General features: G+C 49.5%; 1 protein-coding gene across 1 annotated transcript in view; it reads left to right on the top strand.

The window, feature by feature from the left end:
• The window catches only part of tmem181 (transmembrane protein 181), a 364,173-nt gene that overhangs the window by 85,508 nt on the left and 259,815 nt on the right, over nt 1-18,850 (top strand). The window contains 2 exon segments of the mRNA XM_038802279.1: nt 9,490-9,565; nt 9,567-9,594. Coding sequence (XP_038658207.1) covers nt 9,490-9,565; nt 9,567-9,594 — 104 coding nt within the window.

Here is an 18,850-nt window from a genome sequence, read left to right as displayed (position 1 = left end):
CTCAGGGCTGCTACTATCACTGGGCTTGTGGAGTACTGAGCCGGCGAGAACGGCAGAGGTACCATTAACAAAGCCTCCAACTCATACCCTACAGGATGCCTCCTCCACTCGCTGCCAAACCGTCCCCCCTCCCACTACCCACTTTCTAACCACAATATATTCATTCCCCCAGTAATAATTAATAAAATTGGAAGGGACAAGCCCCCCATCCCATGCCCCCGTTCCAAAAGGACCTTCCTCACGCTCGGGGCCTTACCAGCCCATACAAAACCCGAGATCACCGCATTCATCTTCCTGAAAAATGCTTTGGGGATAAAAATTGGAAGACATTGAAACACAAATAGCAATCTCAGGAGGACTGTCACCTTCACAGTCTGTACCCTCCCCGCCAATGACAGCGGGAGCAAGTCCCACCTGCGGAAGTCCCCTTTCATTTGCTCAACCGCCCTGCCCAAATTTAACTTATGGAGCTGACCCCAGTCCCTTAAGTTGACCTGAATCAACTTAATCAGGTTGAATACCCAGGTACCTAAAACCCCTTCCCACCACTTTAAACGGTAACTCCCTCAGTCTCATCTCCTGCCGCTGTGTCTGAATCGCGAACACCTCACTCATACCCATGTTTCATTTGTAGCCCAAGAACCGACCACATTCCTCCAATATCTCCATGATCCCAGCCATTCCCCCCAACGGGTCTGTTATGTAGTAGGAGCAAGTCGTCCGTGTAGAGTTGAAACCGTGTGCTGCAGCACCCCCCCCCTTCCCCACCCCTCAACTATCCCCCACCAGATGTTGATGAACCTAAGCGCCATTGCCAGGTCTCTATGACCAGGGAAAACAGTAGTGGGGAGAGTGGACACCCCTGTCTTGTCCCCCTGCAGAAACTAAAATATTATGACTGGACCCGGTTGGTCCTTACATTCGTCATCGGTGCCTGACATAACAGCCAGACCCAGTCAACGGATCCCTGCCAAATCCAAACCTTCCAGGATATCCCACAGGTACTTCCACTTCCGACCCGCTCAAAGGCCTTTTCTGCATCATGGCTACCACTACCTCAACCTTGCGCCCCTCCGCTGGGATCATTATCACATTTAAGAGCCGTCTAATGTTGGATGTCAGGTGACGTCCCTTCGCAAGCCCTTCTGGCCCTCCCCTATCACCTCCGGGACATAATCCTCCATGTGTGTGGCCAAGATCTTTGCCAGCAAATTCGCATCTACATTTGAAAAGGGAGATCGGCCTATACGATCACAGTTCTCTGGATCCTTATCCCGCTTCAGAATAAGGGAAACCGATGCCTGCAATAATGTTGGGGGGAGCACTCCCAGCTCCCTGGACTCATTAAAAAGCCTTTAAACAGGAACAGTCAGCAGCCCAGAAAACATTTTGTACAACTCGACCGGGTATTCATCAGGTCGCGGAGCCTTGCCCAAGTGCATAGCCCCCAATCCATCTCTAATCTCCCCAAGCCCGATTGGGCCTCCCAAGCCTTCCACCAGCTCCTCATCTACCCTCGGGAACTCTAGCCCCCCCCCAAGAATCACTTCATGCTCTTCTCCCCGGTTGGCAGTTCCGATTTGTATAGTCGACTATAAAATTCCCGAAACACACGATTCACTCCCGCCGGATCCGCAACCACCTTTCCCCCCTGAATCCTTTACTTTCCCAATTTCTCTCGCCGCCTCCTGTTTCCTCAGCTGATGCGCCAACATCCTGCTGGCTTTTTCCCCATATTTATTCCCCTTCCTCAGCTGTGGGCAGGAGCCCAAATTCCATTTGCAGTCTATGCCACTCCTTCAGAATCCCCTCATCCGGAGACTCTGCATATCTCCTGTCCACCTGTAAAAGTTCGCCTATCAGCCTGTCCAACTTCGCCGCTCAACTTTTGTCCCTGTGGGCCCGAATTGAAATTAGTTCCCCCCCTGATAACAGCCGTCAGTGCCTCCCACACCACCCCTCCCTCACCTGTATCGTTAATCCTTATGTATCCCCGAATGGCCTCCCTCACCCCCCTAACACACCTTGTCCTCCGCTAGCAGCCCTCCATTGTGGCCGCTGGGCCTTTCCTTTGCTCACTTGCAGGTCCACCCAGTGTGGGACGTGGTCTGACATCACAATTGCTGAATATTTAGTATCTACCACCTCAACCAGCCGCGTTTTGTTCAGCACAAAGAAATCTATCCGGGAGTACACCTTCTGCACATAGGAGTAGAATGAAAACTCCTTGCGCCTTGGCCTCCTAAATCTCCACGGGTCCACCCCTCCCATGCGCTCCATAAATCCCAGTAGCTGTTTTGCCATAGCTGACACCTTTCCGGACCTGGGACTCAACCAGTCCAGTCTCGGATCCAGGACCGTGTTAAAGTCCCCTCCATAATTAGTTGATTTGAATCCAGGTCCGGGATCTTGCTCAGCACCCTCCTAATGAACTCGACATCATCTCGGTTTGGGCCATATATATTTACCAATACCATGGCCATTCTCTCCAGCTTCCCACTAACCATAACATATCTACCCCCCGGGTCCGCCTCTTTCTTCCCCACCTCAAATGCCATCCTTTTATTGACCAGGATTGACACCCCGCTGGTTTTAAAGTCCAATCCTGAATGTCCGACCCATCCCTTCCTCAACCTAACCTGATCCCCAACCTTCAAGTGTGTCTCCTGCAACATGGCCACGTCCGCCTTCAGTTGCCTCGAGTGTGCGAACACACAGGTCCTTTTGACCGGCCCATTTAGCCCACGAATGTTCCACGAGACCAGCCTAATCGGGGGCACCCCACCCCCCCCCCCCTGCCGGTCAGCCCATAACGTCTCCTAGGCCAGTCTTGACCCATGTCCCGCACCTCACCTGGCCCACCCCCAGGCAGCTACCACCATCACCTCTTCTCCTCCAGCAACTTAAAAGTCCCCTCCCCCGATATCTACAAGCTTATGCAGGAGGTGGAAGAGGCGTCAGTAGAGGAGCTGAAAACTAAGTGGGAGGGGGAACTGGGGGAACAGATCGAAGACGGGACATGGGCTGATGCCCTGGAGAGGGTAAATTCTTCCTCCTCGTGTGCGCGGCTTAGCCTCATCCAATTCAAGGTGCTGCATAGGGCCACATGACTGGGACGAGGATGAGTAGGTTCTTTGGGGGTGAAGATAGGTGTGCCAGGTGCTCGGGGAGCCATATGTTCTGGGCATGCCCGGCATTGGAGGAGTTCTGGAAGGGGGTGGCGAGGACGGTGTCAAGGGTGGTGGGATCCAGGGTCAAGCCAGGATGGGGACTCGCGATCTTTGGGGTTGGGGTAGAGCCGGGAGTGCAGGAGGCGAAAGAGGCCGGTGTGCTGGCCTTTGCGTCCCTAGTAGCCCGGCGAAGGATTTTGTTACAGTGGAAGGACGCGAGGCCCCCAAGCGTGGAGACCTGGATCAATGACATGGCGGGCTTCATTAAGCTTGAGAAGGTTAAATTCGCCCTGAGAGGATCGGTGCAAGGGTTCTTTAAACGGTGGCAACCTTTCCTCGACTTTCTGGCTCAACGATAGGGTACTGGGACAGTAGCAGCAGCAACCCGGGGGGGGGGGGGGGACGTTGATTATGTTGGCTTATTTTATTTAAATTTGATTTATCTATTTTAATTTATGGTTAAGTTCTCTTGTTTGGGGGGGGGTGGGGGAATGTGATACATGTGATGTTACGGTATGGGGGGAATTGTGGGTGTTATGGGGCTGTTAGTTGCATATTACTGCTTTTTGCTATACTGGTTGTTATATTTTCTGTAAAACATTCCAATAAAAATTATTAAAAAAAAAAAAAAAGTCCCCTCCCCGTCAGCAGTCTAATCCACCCCCTCCCCCACGTTGGCCTTCGGCTCACCCCCCACTTTGCTTCTGTGAATTAGCCTTGACAGCTAGCCTGGTAGCCCCCGCCCCGGCGCCTAGCATCTTACTAAGTCACCTACAGGCGGGCCGGGTGCAGCAGTCCAAACTTTATTCCCTTTTCATACAGGGCCGACTTGACATTGTTATGGGCCAGGGTTTAGAGAACTCCAAAGTCTATCAAGGAGATCACCTGATCCATGACTTTTACTAGATTGTGGTATGGGGAGCACACGGCCCACTCTACAGGTGTGGTGCAGCAGAAATCCAGAAGTATTTTTTAAAGCAAACAATGTTTATTCTATGAACTCAGTTAACCTTTTTTAAAACATACAGTGAAAATCTTAGCAACCATTAATTCAAATACAAGCCCCAAAGAATACAACACTCTTAAGTAATCCTTAAACTTGCCTTTTAAGATCCATAAGACAAAAACCCTCTTTACAGAAGCACATCAGGTTTAAATTCTATACTGAGAGCAGAATTCACCAAATGATCAACAGATATTCTTCAGATGGCAGAGAGATCAAAATTACACCTTCTTTGGCTGGCTGCAGCTCCAACAATAAAACAAAACTAAAAAAACACAGACACTCCCAAGCTTTTCCTCAAAGTGAAACTGAAAAGCAGAGTCTCAGCTATGCCCACACTCTGACATCACTGCAGCCACTTGAGCAGACAAACATTTCTTAAAGTGATATTCCCATGACACCTTGTTAAAAACTCGCCTTCCTCTTTGCGAGTTCTGCTCCCAGGTCCTGGTGCAGCTGGATCTCGGCATCTTCCCACGTACATCGCCTTGTCTGCCTGGCCCACCTCCTAATGTGTTCTTTGTCCAGAAACCGATGCAATCGTACCACCATCGCCCTCGGGGGCTCACCCCTCTGGGGCTTACTCAGAAGCGCCCTGTGGGCCCGGTCCACCTCCAGCGGTTTGTCGAATGCACTTTCTCCCAGCAGCTTCTCCAACATCTTCCCCACATATGCACCAGCATTCGACCCTTCTTTTCCCTCCAGTAGACCCACGATCCGAATGTTCTGCCTCTGAGAACGGTTCTCCATGTCCTCCACTTTCTCCAGCAGTTGCTTCTGCTGGTCTTGCAGCATCCCAATCTCTACTGCCATCGGGGACGACTGCTCCTCCTGCTCCCCTGCCAGCTCCTCCAGTCTCTGGATAGCCTGTCCCTGGGTCATCAGTCACGCCTCTACGCAGTCAACCACCACCCTGATGGAGTCGACTACCCGGGCCAGGTCCTCTGGACACTCCTTGCGTTGTTGAGTGAACTTCTCATTTAGGAAGCTCACCAACTGGTCCGTCGACTCTGTGCATCCACCCTTTCCACACTAGAAATCTGCTCCTCATTCGCCACCAACTTCTCATTCCTCCTTTTTTGATTTTTCCTGGGCCGCAGCTCCGTAAACTGGCGGTCCCCTCCTTCTGTTCCCGTTCTACACCCTCACTTTACAAATTCCTGCAACAATCCGGCGTGAAAGCCACATAAAGACCACCATGAGCTGGAGCAGCCAAATGTGCAAACTTTCACTCCAGGGCCGTCATCCGGAAGTCCCCTTCAGTACCCCTCACTTGTTGGCACACGGCCCAAGCACTTGATTTCATGAAGACCTATTTGCACTTTTCTTTCTTAAGCTATATTCTTTCTCTCGCTCTTGCGAACGCCTACCTCAGTGTGTGGTCATTATCTTCTCAAATGGCTCTCCAGACCAGCATATTGTTGAGATAGGTTTCTCCGCATCCTAATCCTTTAAACAGCTGCTTACTGTTCTGTGGAGCTGAATTAATACCAAAAGGTAAAAGAAAGAAACTGATATTGCCCACCTTGAGGTTAAAATCTATTTCAGAATGCAAGCCCCTTACCAGCCCTAATTTCCAATGGAGGACTGCCGGGCATAACCCCCCCCCCCCCCCCCCCCCCCCCCCCCCCCCCAACATATATACATATATACCCCGTGCTTCACAAACAAATGAAAGAAAATCCCTCCCAAAGAGAAAAACAGTTTTATGAGCAAATATCAAACATTATCTACAGGATATCACAACACTCATCCCAACCCACAGAAAGTATAGATTTTATCCAATACAGTTAACTGGACCTGAGTCCATGCTTTACAACGAAGGTGTCCGCATCCTCCGGTGTTTCAAAATTAGGTCTTTAGATTCATAGGTGACCTGCAACTTTGCTGGATATAAAGAACAAATAACAGTACAGCACAAGAACAGGCCCTTCGGCCCTCCAAGCCTGTGCCAATCATGATGCCTGTCTAAACTAAGCCTTCTGCACTTCGGGGTCTGTATCCCTCTATTCCCATCTTATTCGTGCACTTGTCATGGTGGTTAGCATAAATGCTTCACAGCTCCAGGGTCCCAGGTTCGGTTCCCGGCTGGGTCACTGTCTGTGCGGAGTCTGCACGTCCTCCCCGTGTGTGCGTGGGTTTCCTCCGGGTGCTCCGGTTTCCTCCCACAGTCCAAAGATGTGTGGGTTAGGTGGATTGGCCATGCTAAATTGCCCGTAGTGTCCTAATAAAAGTAAGGTTGGGGGGGGGGGGGGTTGTTCGGTTATGGGTATAGGGTGGATACGTGGGTTTGAGTAGGGGTGATCATTGCTTGGCACAATAACGAGGGCCGAAGGGCCTGTTCTGTGCTGTACTGTTCTATGTTCTATGTTCTAAATGTCGTTATTGTACCTGCTTCCGCACCTCCCCCGACAGCGAGTTCCAGATACTCACCACCCTCTGCGTTTAAAAAAAAAAAAATTGCTTCATCTCCTCAAAACTTTGCCCGTCGCCCCCTGGTAATTGACTTTTCCACCCTGAGAAAAAGCTTCTGACTATCCACCCTGTCCATGCCACCATAATTTTGTAAAACTCCATCAGGTTGCCCCTCAACCTCTGACATTCCAGTAAAAACAATCCGGGTTTATCCAACTTCTCCTCGGAGCTAATGTCCTCTATACCAGGCAACATTCTGGTAACCTCTTCTGTACCCTCTCCAAAGCCTCCACATCCTTCTGGTAGTGTGGTGACCAGAATTGTACATAATATTGCAAGCATGGCTTAACTAAGATTCTATGCTTACCTGTATCTCTAATAATTTGTAATTTGTTGGATATAAAATATGAAACTCAATAAAAAACATTTTATAAATGAAACTAAGATTCTGTACAGCTGCAGCATGACATTGAACATACAGTGCAATGGAGGCCATTCAGCCCATCGAGTCTGCACCGACCCACTTAAGCCCTCACTTCCACCCTATCCCCGTAACCCAATAACCCCTCCTAACCTTTTTGGTCACTCAGGGCAATTGAGCATGGCCAATCCACCTAACCTGCACGTCTTTGGACTGTGGGAGAAAACGGGAGCATCTGGAGGAAACTCACACCGACAAGGGGAGAACGTGTAGACTCCACACAGTGCCCCAGCGGGGAATTGAACCTGGAACCTGGAGCTGTGAAGCCACAGTGCGATCCACTTGTGCTACCGTGCTGCCCAATTTTTATACTCAGTGCCCCGGCCGAAGAAGGCAAGCATGCCTAATGCCTACGTGGCTACCTTAGCCACCTGCATTGCTACTTTCATTGACCTGTGGACCTGTGCAACCAAATCTCTCTGCCTGTCAATAGTCCTAAGGATTCTGCCATTTACTGTATACTTCCCTGCATTAGACCTTCACGTATTACTTCACATTTGCCGGATTAAACTGCCATTTCTCCGCCCATCTCCAACCGATATATATCCTATTGTACCCTCTGACAGTCCCCATGGAAAGACCTTGGACACTGTCAACTGCTGGAACCTTGGAACACGTGTCTCTCAATTGACTCATTCTGTGTGTCTTCTCCTGTTGTGCAAGTCTTGCTGTGGGAACGACGGGAGCATTTACAATCAGCCAACCTCCCCTCAGAAAGAACATTCCAGTTGATTTGTGAATCTGGACACATGTAAAACCCATACTTATATTCTGTTCTGGGTGTGAGTAAGCGTGTGGAAATAGTTTGGGAACACTTATCTTTATTATCTTCAGAAGGCGTTTGAGAGTTTCGGGCTGCTTATGAATATTTTGTTTGTAAATTAAGAGGAAATGTAGCAGGATGAATAGAAAATTGATTCATAAAAGCGGGGTACATCTTGGATTATGAAGTAGCGTTTCTAAATGTTCACAAATTGTGCTGCGAGTCTGAATTTTAAGTGTTGGTAATGTAAGGGTCCTTATTGTTTATTCCCTTATTTTCCCTTTCTTTTATTTTTGCCATTACATTTTTGATCTATAAATGATTTATTAACTTGTGTCTGTAAGGCAGCCTTTTACTTTAATTCAAGCAGAAGGAAGCGTGATTTGTGCCTTTCATTCGAACAGAAGAATCCGGAAAGTTTACTGGTTTAGACTGGTGATTATGAACTGGTGGCATCCGTGATGACCTGGTTTGATTGGTGGGCCTTTATCGCGGGCCAAGCCACTACGGAGGTCCCCCGGGGTCAGACCCTCCCCCTTTGCCCCCACAGTCTGCCCGGACCCTTTAACACCGAGGTGCCGCCGGCTCAGAGGATGTTAGAACGGTGCCGGCGGGACTTGGCTTTTTGTTGATGTGCGCTCAGCCCATCCGGGACGGAGAATCGGCACGCCGGCCCGTGCCGGAGAGTCAGCGCATACCCCGACCGGCACCACGCTGGCGCCGATTCTCCACACTGCGGAGAATTGCGTCCCAGCGGGTGGTCGGAGAATTCCGCCCAGTGTCTCTCCAGAAAGCCTGCTGCCCGTGACTACTGAATTTTCTAACCAGTGGGGGCCCTGAATGAAATACTTTGCAAAGAAGACCATTGCCGGCTGTAAACCAGAGATTTTAATCAGCAAGCTTGCTGTGAAGAAAGTGTGTTCAAGAAGCAGAGACTCTTATCTTTTGACCTTCATCCGTATTATTTTTCACCTCTTTATTTTCACCCCTGTGTGTTTGCCTATTTTGTGTGCATGGGTAGAGGGCGGGGCAGTTAAAATATGAGTCAGGGTGATAGTTAAAAAAAATTGACTACCCTATTCTTTTTTCCAGTTAAGGGGCAGTTTAGCATGGCCAATCCACCTACCTTGCATATCTTTTTGGGGTGTGGGGGTGAGACCCACGCAGACACGGGGAGAATGTGCAAACTCTACACGAGACAGAGACCCGGGCTGGGATCGAACCTGAGTCCTCGCCGCTGTGAGGCAGCAGTGCTAACCACTGCATTATCGTGCTCCCCACAGGTGATAGTTAACCAATTGTATTTACTGCATTTTTGCATTATAGTTATTCTAATAAAGAAACAGTAATTGTGTTTAAACTGACAAACCTAGTGACTGTAACAAGGGCCAAAGATGTTGGGTATTTTTAAATAAGAATTATTGGTTAATTCACTTGTGTTGTGACTCGGGGATGAGCAGGGCTTGAATTGACCACGCACTTGCCCAGGGTACCATAACAGTAAACAAAGGACATTTAAGCTTCCTGGTCTGTGATCACATTCAATTGAATGAGCTATTTTGATGGTATATGTGACATTTTATAATGTACTCTAAGAAGATTGTATTGAATGTATATTATTTTTCAGATTGAAATTTTGTTGATCTGTTCTTTGCAGGATAGCACCAATGCGATTATATACACTCTCAAAGAGGCATTTTGTCTTGGTGTTTGTTGTGTTCTTCATCTGTTTTGGGCCTGATAGTTTTTATCGGAATAGCTGGTAAGTACAAAAGAACAGAATTTGAATTTAATACTACTAAATAGAGATGCTAATTGTTGATGACAAAGCTCGACTCAGAGTTTTGGGCAAAGCGATTTTGCCTTCTGAGATATGATTATTTTCTGCACGTAGTAATGGATTGCTTTTGAAATTTGATCTTGGAAAGTATGGGTCTGGTTGTGGAGAGAAAAAACAAGTTAACGTTTCATGTCAAATATGATTGTTCAAAATTTGTGATCTGGTAGAGTAGGAACATGATAAACCGTCGATATTTTTCCTCCTTTGTAGTGTCGATTTGGAGATTGTTGGGTTCTTACCTCCCCCACACAAACGACATGATCGTTTTGTCTGTTATGAAGAAGGCCTTGGGGATGTAGATCGGTATGGATCTAAACAGGAAGAGGAACCTTGGCAGTACGTTCAATTTGATCGTCTGCACCCTTCCCGCCAGGGAAAGCGGGAGTGGCATCCAATCTCTGTAGGTCCTTTTTAACTTCCTCCGCCAGACTGGTCAGATTCCACTTGTGGATCTGTGTCCAGTCATGGGCTACCTGGATACCCAGGTGGCGGAATTGTTTTGGGCTAGTTTGAATCGTAGTCCCTCCAGTTCTGCCCCTCCCTGTTCGGGTTCACTGGGAATGTCTCGCTCTTTGCCCAGGTTGGGGCTGGTTTAGCACAGCTGACCTGGAATGCAGAACAAGCCAGCAGCACAGGTTCAATTCCCGTACCGGCCTCCCCGAACAGGCGCCGGAATGTGACGACGAGGGACATCTCACAGGAACTTCCTTGAAGCCTACTTGTGACAATAAGTTATTATTATTATTATTATTATTATTATATGTTGAGTTGCCCGGGAAGGCTCCAAAGTCTTCAGGGTCTTCATGATTGCTTTCAGGGCGTCTGTGGGTCTTGAGACTAGAGGAGCAGGCTATCCAGCGAGAGTGAAACTCTGTGCTCTCTGCCTCCTCTTTAGATGCCCTTCCAATATTTGCGTCTCGCAGAGCGATCGGCAGGGGTTCAATTGCCAGGATGAACAGGAAGCGGAAGAAATTGTGCATCCCTGCAGTGAGCCTCTGTGCAGTTGGAGGTATCAGAGCTTGGTGGTATTTGTCTGAACACTCGCCTTGTACAGGAGTTTCACCCAGGAGGTGAACCCTGCTCCTAGCCCAAACTGCTTCATTATCTCGATGAGGTACTTCCACTTGACCTTATCAAAGGCCTTTTCTGCATCCAGGGAGATGATCACCTCTGGTGTTCTCTCCCGGGAGTGTGGGGGGTGTGTCATTGTTACATTCAGCAGCCGCCTGATGTTCGCAGTTAGCTGCCTACTCTTGACAAAGCCCATCTGGTTCTCTGCGACTCCCTCTGGTATGCAATTCTCCAGTGGCTTGGCCAGGACCTTCGCGAGTAAATTCACATCAACATTGAGCAATTGAAATGAGTCTGTATGATCCGCATTCCATCGGGTCTTTGTCTTTTTTGCGTATCAGCAAAATCATGGCCCTGTATCAGCATAGGAAGCAGTGTGTTGCAAATATGTCTCTTAGGTGTGGGCCAGGGCTGGCGCCAATTTTTTATTGAGGTCTGTCGGAAAACTCATTGGGTCCCGGCACCTTCCCCGCTTGCATGAAACTGATACTCTGCATGATCTCTCCCTGTCCTATTGGTGCTTCCAGTACCCCGCCTATCATCCCCCACACTGGCATGTGTAGACGTCAACTGTTTCCTGACACACCTAATAGTTATTGAGGATAAATATTAAGCCCCAGTTTACCCATTTTAAATTAAGGATTTCAACACTCTCATAAAGCTCAGGTCATCTCAAACATAACAGTTTAGAAAACAGCATAGAAGCAGCATAATTCACTTTACTAGATTAAAACAGACACTTCAACTGATTAATGAATACATTTTCAAGAAGTGTCCAAGGACATAGCAACAGCCATAGCAACAGCATTGCACAATAAGGGTAACATGAAGTTGTTATAACAACTAAGCCAGCAAAAAGCCAGTTTGACCTGGCCTTGATTACAGCATTCTTTCACATACACAAGTATACAGATACGAAACAATTAGGACTAATGTTGCATATTAAAGATGATTGGCTTGTCGTCAAATCAGATGTGTTTGAGTCTAACCCAAACTAATTTGGATTCTATTGGGGTGTAATTAGATGGCTTAAGACAGATATGAAACAGTATAACTGAAAAGTTTCGTTTGGCTATTTTGGTTATTGGTGTTTGAAGCTGGAGCTGGGCTGGATTTCTCTCGCGCTCTCTCTCGCGCTCTCTCTCTCGCGCTCTCTCTCTCGCGCTCTCTCTCTCGCGCGCGCGCGCTCTCTCGCGCGCGCTCTCTCGCTCTCTCTCTCTTTTCATGAATCATCTATACTTTGATCTGACCTATCATGGTCTCCCTGTATTCATATTTCATTTCAGACTTTGACTTTTAAAGTTATGCCAAAATGTTTGCCTCAGCAAGAAGATAATTTCTGTGATCTTTGAAAGCTTCAAATTGTCTACGAATGCTGTTCAAATAACTTTCAAATTGTAATCAATAGAAGACAAATAAACAATTACTATTTGCACCTGAGAAGTTTTAACTTAAATTTCTACTGCGTTCCAGTAATCGCAAAGTGCTGCTGAAACCAAATGGTTAAATCCATCACAAGTCCAGTCCATTGAGGAACCATTTCATCCCCGTGCCTCCGTCGAGGGCCTCGGAGGTGTACAGTCCTCAGTAGAAGGTGTCAAACGTCTGGGTGACCTCTTTTTGCTTGGTTACCATTCTGCCTCTGCTATTCTTTAGCTGCGCTATCTCCCAAATGGCTGCCTGTTTTCTCGACTACTGAGCCAGTAGAAGGACAGCCTTTTCTCCGTGTTTGAGAAGATCCCCCATGTCTAGCGGAGTTGGTGGATAAAGAACAAAGAACAAAGAAATTACAGCACAGGAACAGGCCCTTCGGCCCTCCCAGCCTGCGCCGATCCAGATCCTTATCTAAACCTGTCGCTATTTTCAAGGATCTACTTCCTACTGTCCCAGCCCCGTTCATCAATATGTCTCGATGCATTTTAAATGATGCTATCGTGCGCCTCTACCACCTCCGCTGGTAAAGCGTCCAGGCACCACCACCCCCTCTGCGTTAAAAATCTTTCCACGCACATCTCCCTTAAACTTTCCCCCTCCTCACCCTTGAAATTGTGACCCCTTGTAATTGACACCCCCCACTCTGGAAACGCTTGTTGCTATCACCCTGTCCATACCTCTCATAATTTTGCAGACAAAATAGCAGGATAGCGGTTAAAGTCCATTTGCAGTTTTACCTTTCCGCCAGCCTCTAGTCTCCAGAACGTGGAAGGCGCGACTTCCCCATTCTGGTTATTAGTATTTGCCTATAGGCTATGATGTCTTTTGGCAGAAGGCCTTGTTGACCAAGAGGTCGTTGTCCAGCTCCATGTGGGGCACTGGGCATGACCTGCCTCCAACCTCACATCCAAGTAATGTGGAGTATGGTCAGAGATGACTTTCATGATATTCCACCCTAGCTATTCTTGGAAGCACCTATTTTCCACACTGCAAATAAGTCGAGCTGGTGGTAAACTTTGTGCACCGGCAAAAAGAACGCGAATTCCCTCTCACCGAGGTGTAAAAACACATGGGTCCCTCCGCCCCCATCTGGGTCCATGAATGCTCCCCCTTCCCTTGCCATGCCTGTCTTTTTTCCGCGTTTGATTGGTCCGTCAGAGGGCCCTGTAGGCAGTTTAAGTTGGGGCCCCCTGCAATGATGAGTCGGTCTGTATCAATGTCGGGGATTTCCGCCATGATCTTCTTTATAAAGTCTGCGTCACACCAATTGGGCACATACACATTTACCAGGACTACTGGTGCCCTGTCCAGGACACAGCTGTTTCCCTTGGTCCATAACCTCCTTATCTCAATGAATCTTATCCTCATGCTAATCAATATGGCTACTCCTCTGGCCCTTGTCCCGCGGCAAGAATGGTCTGTCTATCCCATCAGCTCTTTCTTACCGTAGTCGGTCATTCTCCCTCAGGTGCGTCTCCTGCAGGAAGGCTTTGTTGGCTTTCAGACTTCCTAAGTGGGCAAGAGTCTGGACCTTTTCACTAAGCCGCTGCGTCCCCTGACATTCCAGATGACATCTGGTGGGGGAATTCTGTCCCCCTGTTCCTGTGGGATCAATCATACTTTCCTGTGGATGCTGCACCTGCACTCCAGGGTTTCCCTTTGTTGGGGGGCTGTCCAAAATGGCTGCGGTTGCTGTTCTAACTATGAGGCCGGGCCCCTCCTCTCCGGTGGTTTCCCCTTGTTTAGGACACCCTCCCAAAGTGGCTGCTTGAGGCACCACCTTGTTTCCTCAGCCTGCTCCCTACCCTCGAAGCCAATCCAAGAACCAACTCCTTTTTTTTCCCCGTCCTGTTCCTACGTGTTCCTTTCCCCTGTCTCCCCCCCCTCCCTGCATCTGTCTCTTCCCGCCCCGGGATCCGCGCTTCCTCCATGCGAGAGGTGTGCTGCGGCCCCCCCCCTTACTGGCCTGTCTTCCCACGCTAGACCCTGAGGCTGGTCTAGCGCTTGCTTATGCCTGCTGACTGCTTTCTCTGCCTGCACCTTCACCTGCATTTCCCAGTCTTTACTCTCTCTGTTGACCTGGTCTTTTTGATCAGAATGAGGCAGTACAGTCCCATGCTAACATTGTAACTGTTTCAATAAGTCTCTGTTTCTTTAGAGATCTTCCTCCGATCTGCCTTCATCATTGCCTCGCCTGCCGTTGGCCAGCACAAAATAATTTGCCCTCTGCCACGATATTGAAGTCGTGCTCTTTGTTCTGGTACATGACCCAGAGTCTGGCTGGGGATAGCATGCCAAATCGCACTCCATTTTTGTATTAGCACCGGCTTTGCCTGGTTGAACTCTGCTCTTTGTTTTGCCAAACCTACCTCAATGTCTTGATAGATACAGATATGTCCTTCCCATATGCTTGCTCTAGTCCAGTGTTCTTCAAACTTTTTTTCTGGGGACCCATTTTACCAAACGGCAACCCTTCGGGATCCAATCCTGCTAACCTTCGTGACTCACACCGGCTGAACTTCACGGACCCACGCTGGCGACCTGCGAGACCCACCATTTTCTCTTACCTTGTTTGCTGCTGACAAAACTGGAGGAAATGTTTTGGGTCCCTTTGGCCCTCGTACACGCTCCTCCAATGGAACCTGTTGGATGAAGGTGAAGCCTTTCCGTGTCGGAAAGTATGGAGTCTCCATCTGTCCAAAGTTCTGAATTTTCTTCCTGTAAAATTTTATCGAATACCCCCCCCCCCCCCGCCCCCCCCCACACCCCCCCCCCCCCCCCCCCCCCCCCCCCCCCCCCTGAACTTGTAAAAAAAATGAAATGAATAAAATAAATGAAAAAAATAAAAATTAATTAATAAAATAAATGAATAAAAGCCACTACGGAACGTATTAAAACCGTTTTATCAACCGTTTAAAAAAAAAACAGTGGCCGCGCTGCGCATTGCGTGCCCACGCCGATCATCGTGCGCGCATGCGCAATGCGGGCAAATTTTTTAAAAAACATGTTCGTGGCCGCTTGCATCCGCCGTTATGAAAGCCGGCTGCTGCGCGGGGATTTGCGCGATCGGAGCGCCGCGGGACAACGGCTCCGCGACCTCCGACACCCGCCCTCGACCCACCCATGGGTCGCGCCCCCGACTTTGAAGAACGCTGCTCTCGTCTGTCTTGCTTACCGCAGGATCCTCTCCCAGTCTGAATATCGGTGCAGCTTCGCGATGATCAATCTCGGCTGCTCCTCCAACTTGATCTTCTGTCTGAACGACCTGTGTGGCCTGTTCCGAGTTCTGGGGGGTTGGGTAAGCTGTCCCTCCCGAACTTGCCCCCAAAGCAACCTCCTCTGGCCCTGGGGATTTATTCACTTTCTAGGCCCATAAAACAGTTAATACCCCCTCCCTCTCAACAAGTTATTCAAGTAAATTGCAATACACCTCCTGATTTCTATACTTACATCATCCTTCTTACTGAACACAGAGGCAAAGTACTCATTTAAAACCTCACTGGAAGGCTGGACGTTTCAAGATTGATGGACACATTTTATCCGGTCTTCGAGGCCTGGGATCTGTGAGGGCTCCGACCACTGGTCTTGCATTGTCATGTCCTTGATGTTCGTCGAGAAGGACTGGAGGCACTGAGCGTGACAGTCCTCGCAACCCGCCAGGGACGAGGTTTTTCATTACCGGGGTGGAGGTGTAAGGGTTCAAGTGACACTCTGGATGGATCGGCTGTGGCTTGCCGATCCTGTCACGGCTTTGGCATTTCCAAGATCTCTGGAGGTTGTATTATGCTGTAGTTATCACGAATCCTGACCTTTTAAAAAAAAAATGTTTTTATGAGTTTCATATTTATGTTGAACAAATAACAAATTATCAGCGAGAAAAAAAAACACCCAAAATTAACATGTATATTTACAGATAAGCATCTCGTAATAACAACTGTGGCCGCCCCCTTTAGCCGGATACATATTTTACTTCTCCAATCTGGCCGAGGCACATGTTATAGGCAGTTAACAGTTTGGTTTTGGGCCTTAGTCGCCATCAAACTCCATAACGAGCCAAACAGGATTCTACGGCGGGCGATCAGGGAGGCAAAGGCAAGGGCGTCCGCCCTCCTCCCCAGGAATAGATCTCGGTTGGTCTGAAACCCCGAAGACCGCCACTATCGGGCATGGCTCCACCCTCACCCCCACCAATTTGGACATTTAGCCTCGAAGAAGGCTGTCCAGTACTCCACAATTCTGGGGCAAGACCAAGAACATGTGGGCGTGGTTGGCCGGGCCTCTTTGGCACCGTTCACATCTGCCCTCCACCTCCGGGAAGAAACTACTCATACGGTTCCTTGTTAAGTGGGCTCTATGTACCACTTTTAGTTGCATCAGGCTGAGCCTTGCGCACATGGAGGTGGAGTTGACCATATGCAGTGCTTCGCTCCAGAGTCCCCACCCTATCTCAATCCCCAGGTCGTCCTCCCATTTCATTCTTGTTGCGTCCAGTACGGTGTCGTCCCTTTCTACCAGTCGGTCATACATGTCGCTACAGTTCCCCTTCTCTAGGATACTTGCGTCCAGTAGGTCTTCCAGTAGTGTCTGTCATGGCGGTTGTGGGTACGTCCTTGTCTCCTTTCGTAGGAAGTTTTTGAGCTGCAGGTACCGTAGCTCGTTCCCCCCAGCTAGCTGAAATTTTCCTGTCAGTTCATCCAGTGTTGCGATCCTGTCATCCATGTATAGGTCCCTGACTGTCAGTGTCCCCCCGTCCTGCCTCCACCTTTTGAAGGTGGCGTCAGTCAGTGCTGGTGTGAACCTATGGTTGTTGCAGATGGGAGCCTTGTCCGACATTTTGGTCAGGCCAAATTGCTGCCGCAGTTGGTTCCAGGCTTGGAGGGTGGCTGTCACCACTGGGCTGCTGGATGTTGTTTGGGTGGGGATGGGAGTGCTGCCGTGGCGAGGGCCCGGAGGGAGGTCCCCATGCTGGAGGCCTCCTCCGCACGCACCCACTCGGCTTCTGGCTCCTGGATCCATCCCCTTACTCGCTCGGCTGTTGCCGCCCAGTGGTAGAATTGTAGATTCGGGAGGGCTAGCCCCCCCCTGGATTTTGTTTTTTGTAGGACCTTCTTTGGGATCCTAGCATTTTTACCCCCCCCCCATATGAACGCCATGATAAGTTTGTCCAGCACTTTGAAAAAGGCCTTGGGGATGTAGATCGGAATGGATCTAAACAGGAAGAGGAACCTGGGCAGTACGTTCATTTTGATCGTCTGGACTCTCCCCGCGAGGGAGAGTGGGAGTGTGTTCCATCTTTGCAGGTCCATTTTTACTTCCTCCGTCAGGCTGGCGAGGTTCCATTTGTGGATCCCTTTCCAGTCATGGGCTATTTGGATCCCTAGGTAGCGGAATTTGTGTAGGGCTTGTTTGAACGGCAGCCCCTTTAGTGCTGCCCCCCCCCCTCCTTGCGGGTGTACTGGGAAGATCTCGCTTTTGCTCATGTTGAATTTGTAGCCCGAGAAGGCTCCAAACTCTTTCAGGAGAGCGATGATTCCGTCCATGCTGCTTTGTGGGTCCGAGATGTAGAGGAGCAGATCATCTGCATAGAGTGAGACTCTGTGCTCTCTGCCTCCCCTTCGGATCCCCCTCCATTTTTTGCTGCCCTGGCGCGATTGCTAGCGGTTTGATTGCTAGTGCGCACAGCAGCGGGGACAGTGGGCCTCCTGTCTGGTGCCCCTGTGCAGCTGGACGTATGGGCGTTGGTATGGTTGGTCCATACACTCGCCATGGGAGCGTTGTATAGGAGCTTTACCAAGCGGTGAACCCTGTTCCAAGCACGAACCGCTCCAGTACCTCTAGAGGTATTTCCATTCGACTCTGTCGAAGGCCTTTGTCTCTGAGTCCAGGGAGTCGATCACCCTCTTGTGTTCTCTCCCCGGAGGGGGTCATTATCACGTTCAGCAGGCGCCGATGTTCGAGGTAAGCTGTCTACCTTTGACGAAGCCGTCTGGTCCTCTCGTGACACCTCAGGTACACAGTCTTCTAGCCTTTTGGCTAGGATTTTGGCCAGTATTTTGGCGTCTGCGTCATCAGAGATAGGGTCTGTATGACCCACATTCCGTTGGGTCTTTGTCTTTCTTAGGTATCAGCGAGATTGAGGGCTGTGCTACACGTGGGTGGCAGTGTGCCACTGGCTAGCGAGTCTGTGAACATCTCCCGCAGCTGCGGGGCCAGCGCTGTCGGGAATTTTTTGTAGAAGTCCGCGGGAATCCATCCGGTCCCGCGCCTTCCCCGTCTGCATGGAGCTAATGCCGTCCATGATCCTCTCCCAGTGCTAGTGGTGCTTCCAGGTTCCGTTTTCTGCCCTCCCCCACGACTGGAATGTCCAGTCCATCAAGGAAACCGGTTCATCCCAGCCTTCCCCGTTGGGGGCTCTGAGGTGTACAGCTCTTGGTTAGAAGGCCTTGAAGGTTTTGTTAATCCTCTCTGGTTCTGTTTCCAACGTGCCTCTGGTACCCCTGATTTGCGCAATTTCTCTGGTGGTGCCTGCTTTCTCAGCTGGTTGTGCAACAGGCGGGCTGGCTTTGTCTCCGTGTTCGTACAGGGTCCCGCGCGCCTGGCGGAGTTGGTGCACTGCTTTCCTGGTGGAGAGCAGGTTAAAGTTCCAATGTAGTTGTTTTCTCTCCGCCAGGAG

Source organism: Scyliorhinus canicula, chromosome 1 (genome assembly GCF_902713615.1).
Source record: "Scyliorhinus canicula chromosome 1, sScyCan1.1, whole genome shotgun sequence".
Classification (NCBI taxonomy): domain Eukaryota; kingdom Metazoa; phylum Chordata; class Chondrichthyes; order Carcharhiniformes; family Scyliorhinidae; genus Scyliorhinus; species Scyliorhinus canicula.
Note: the sequence above shows the minus strand (reverse complement) of the source record. Positions and strands in the feature narration are given on the sequence as shown.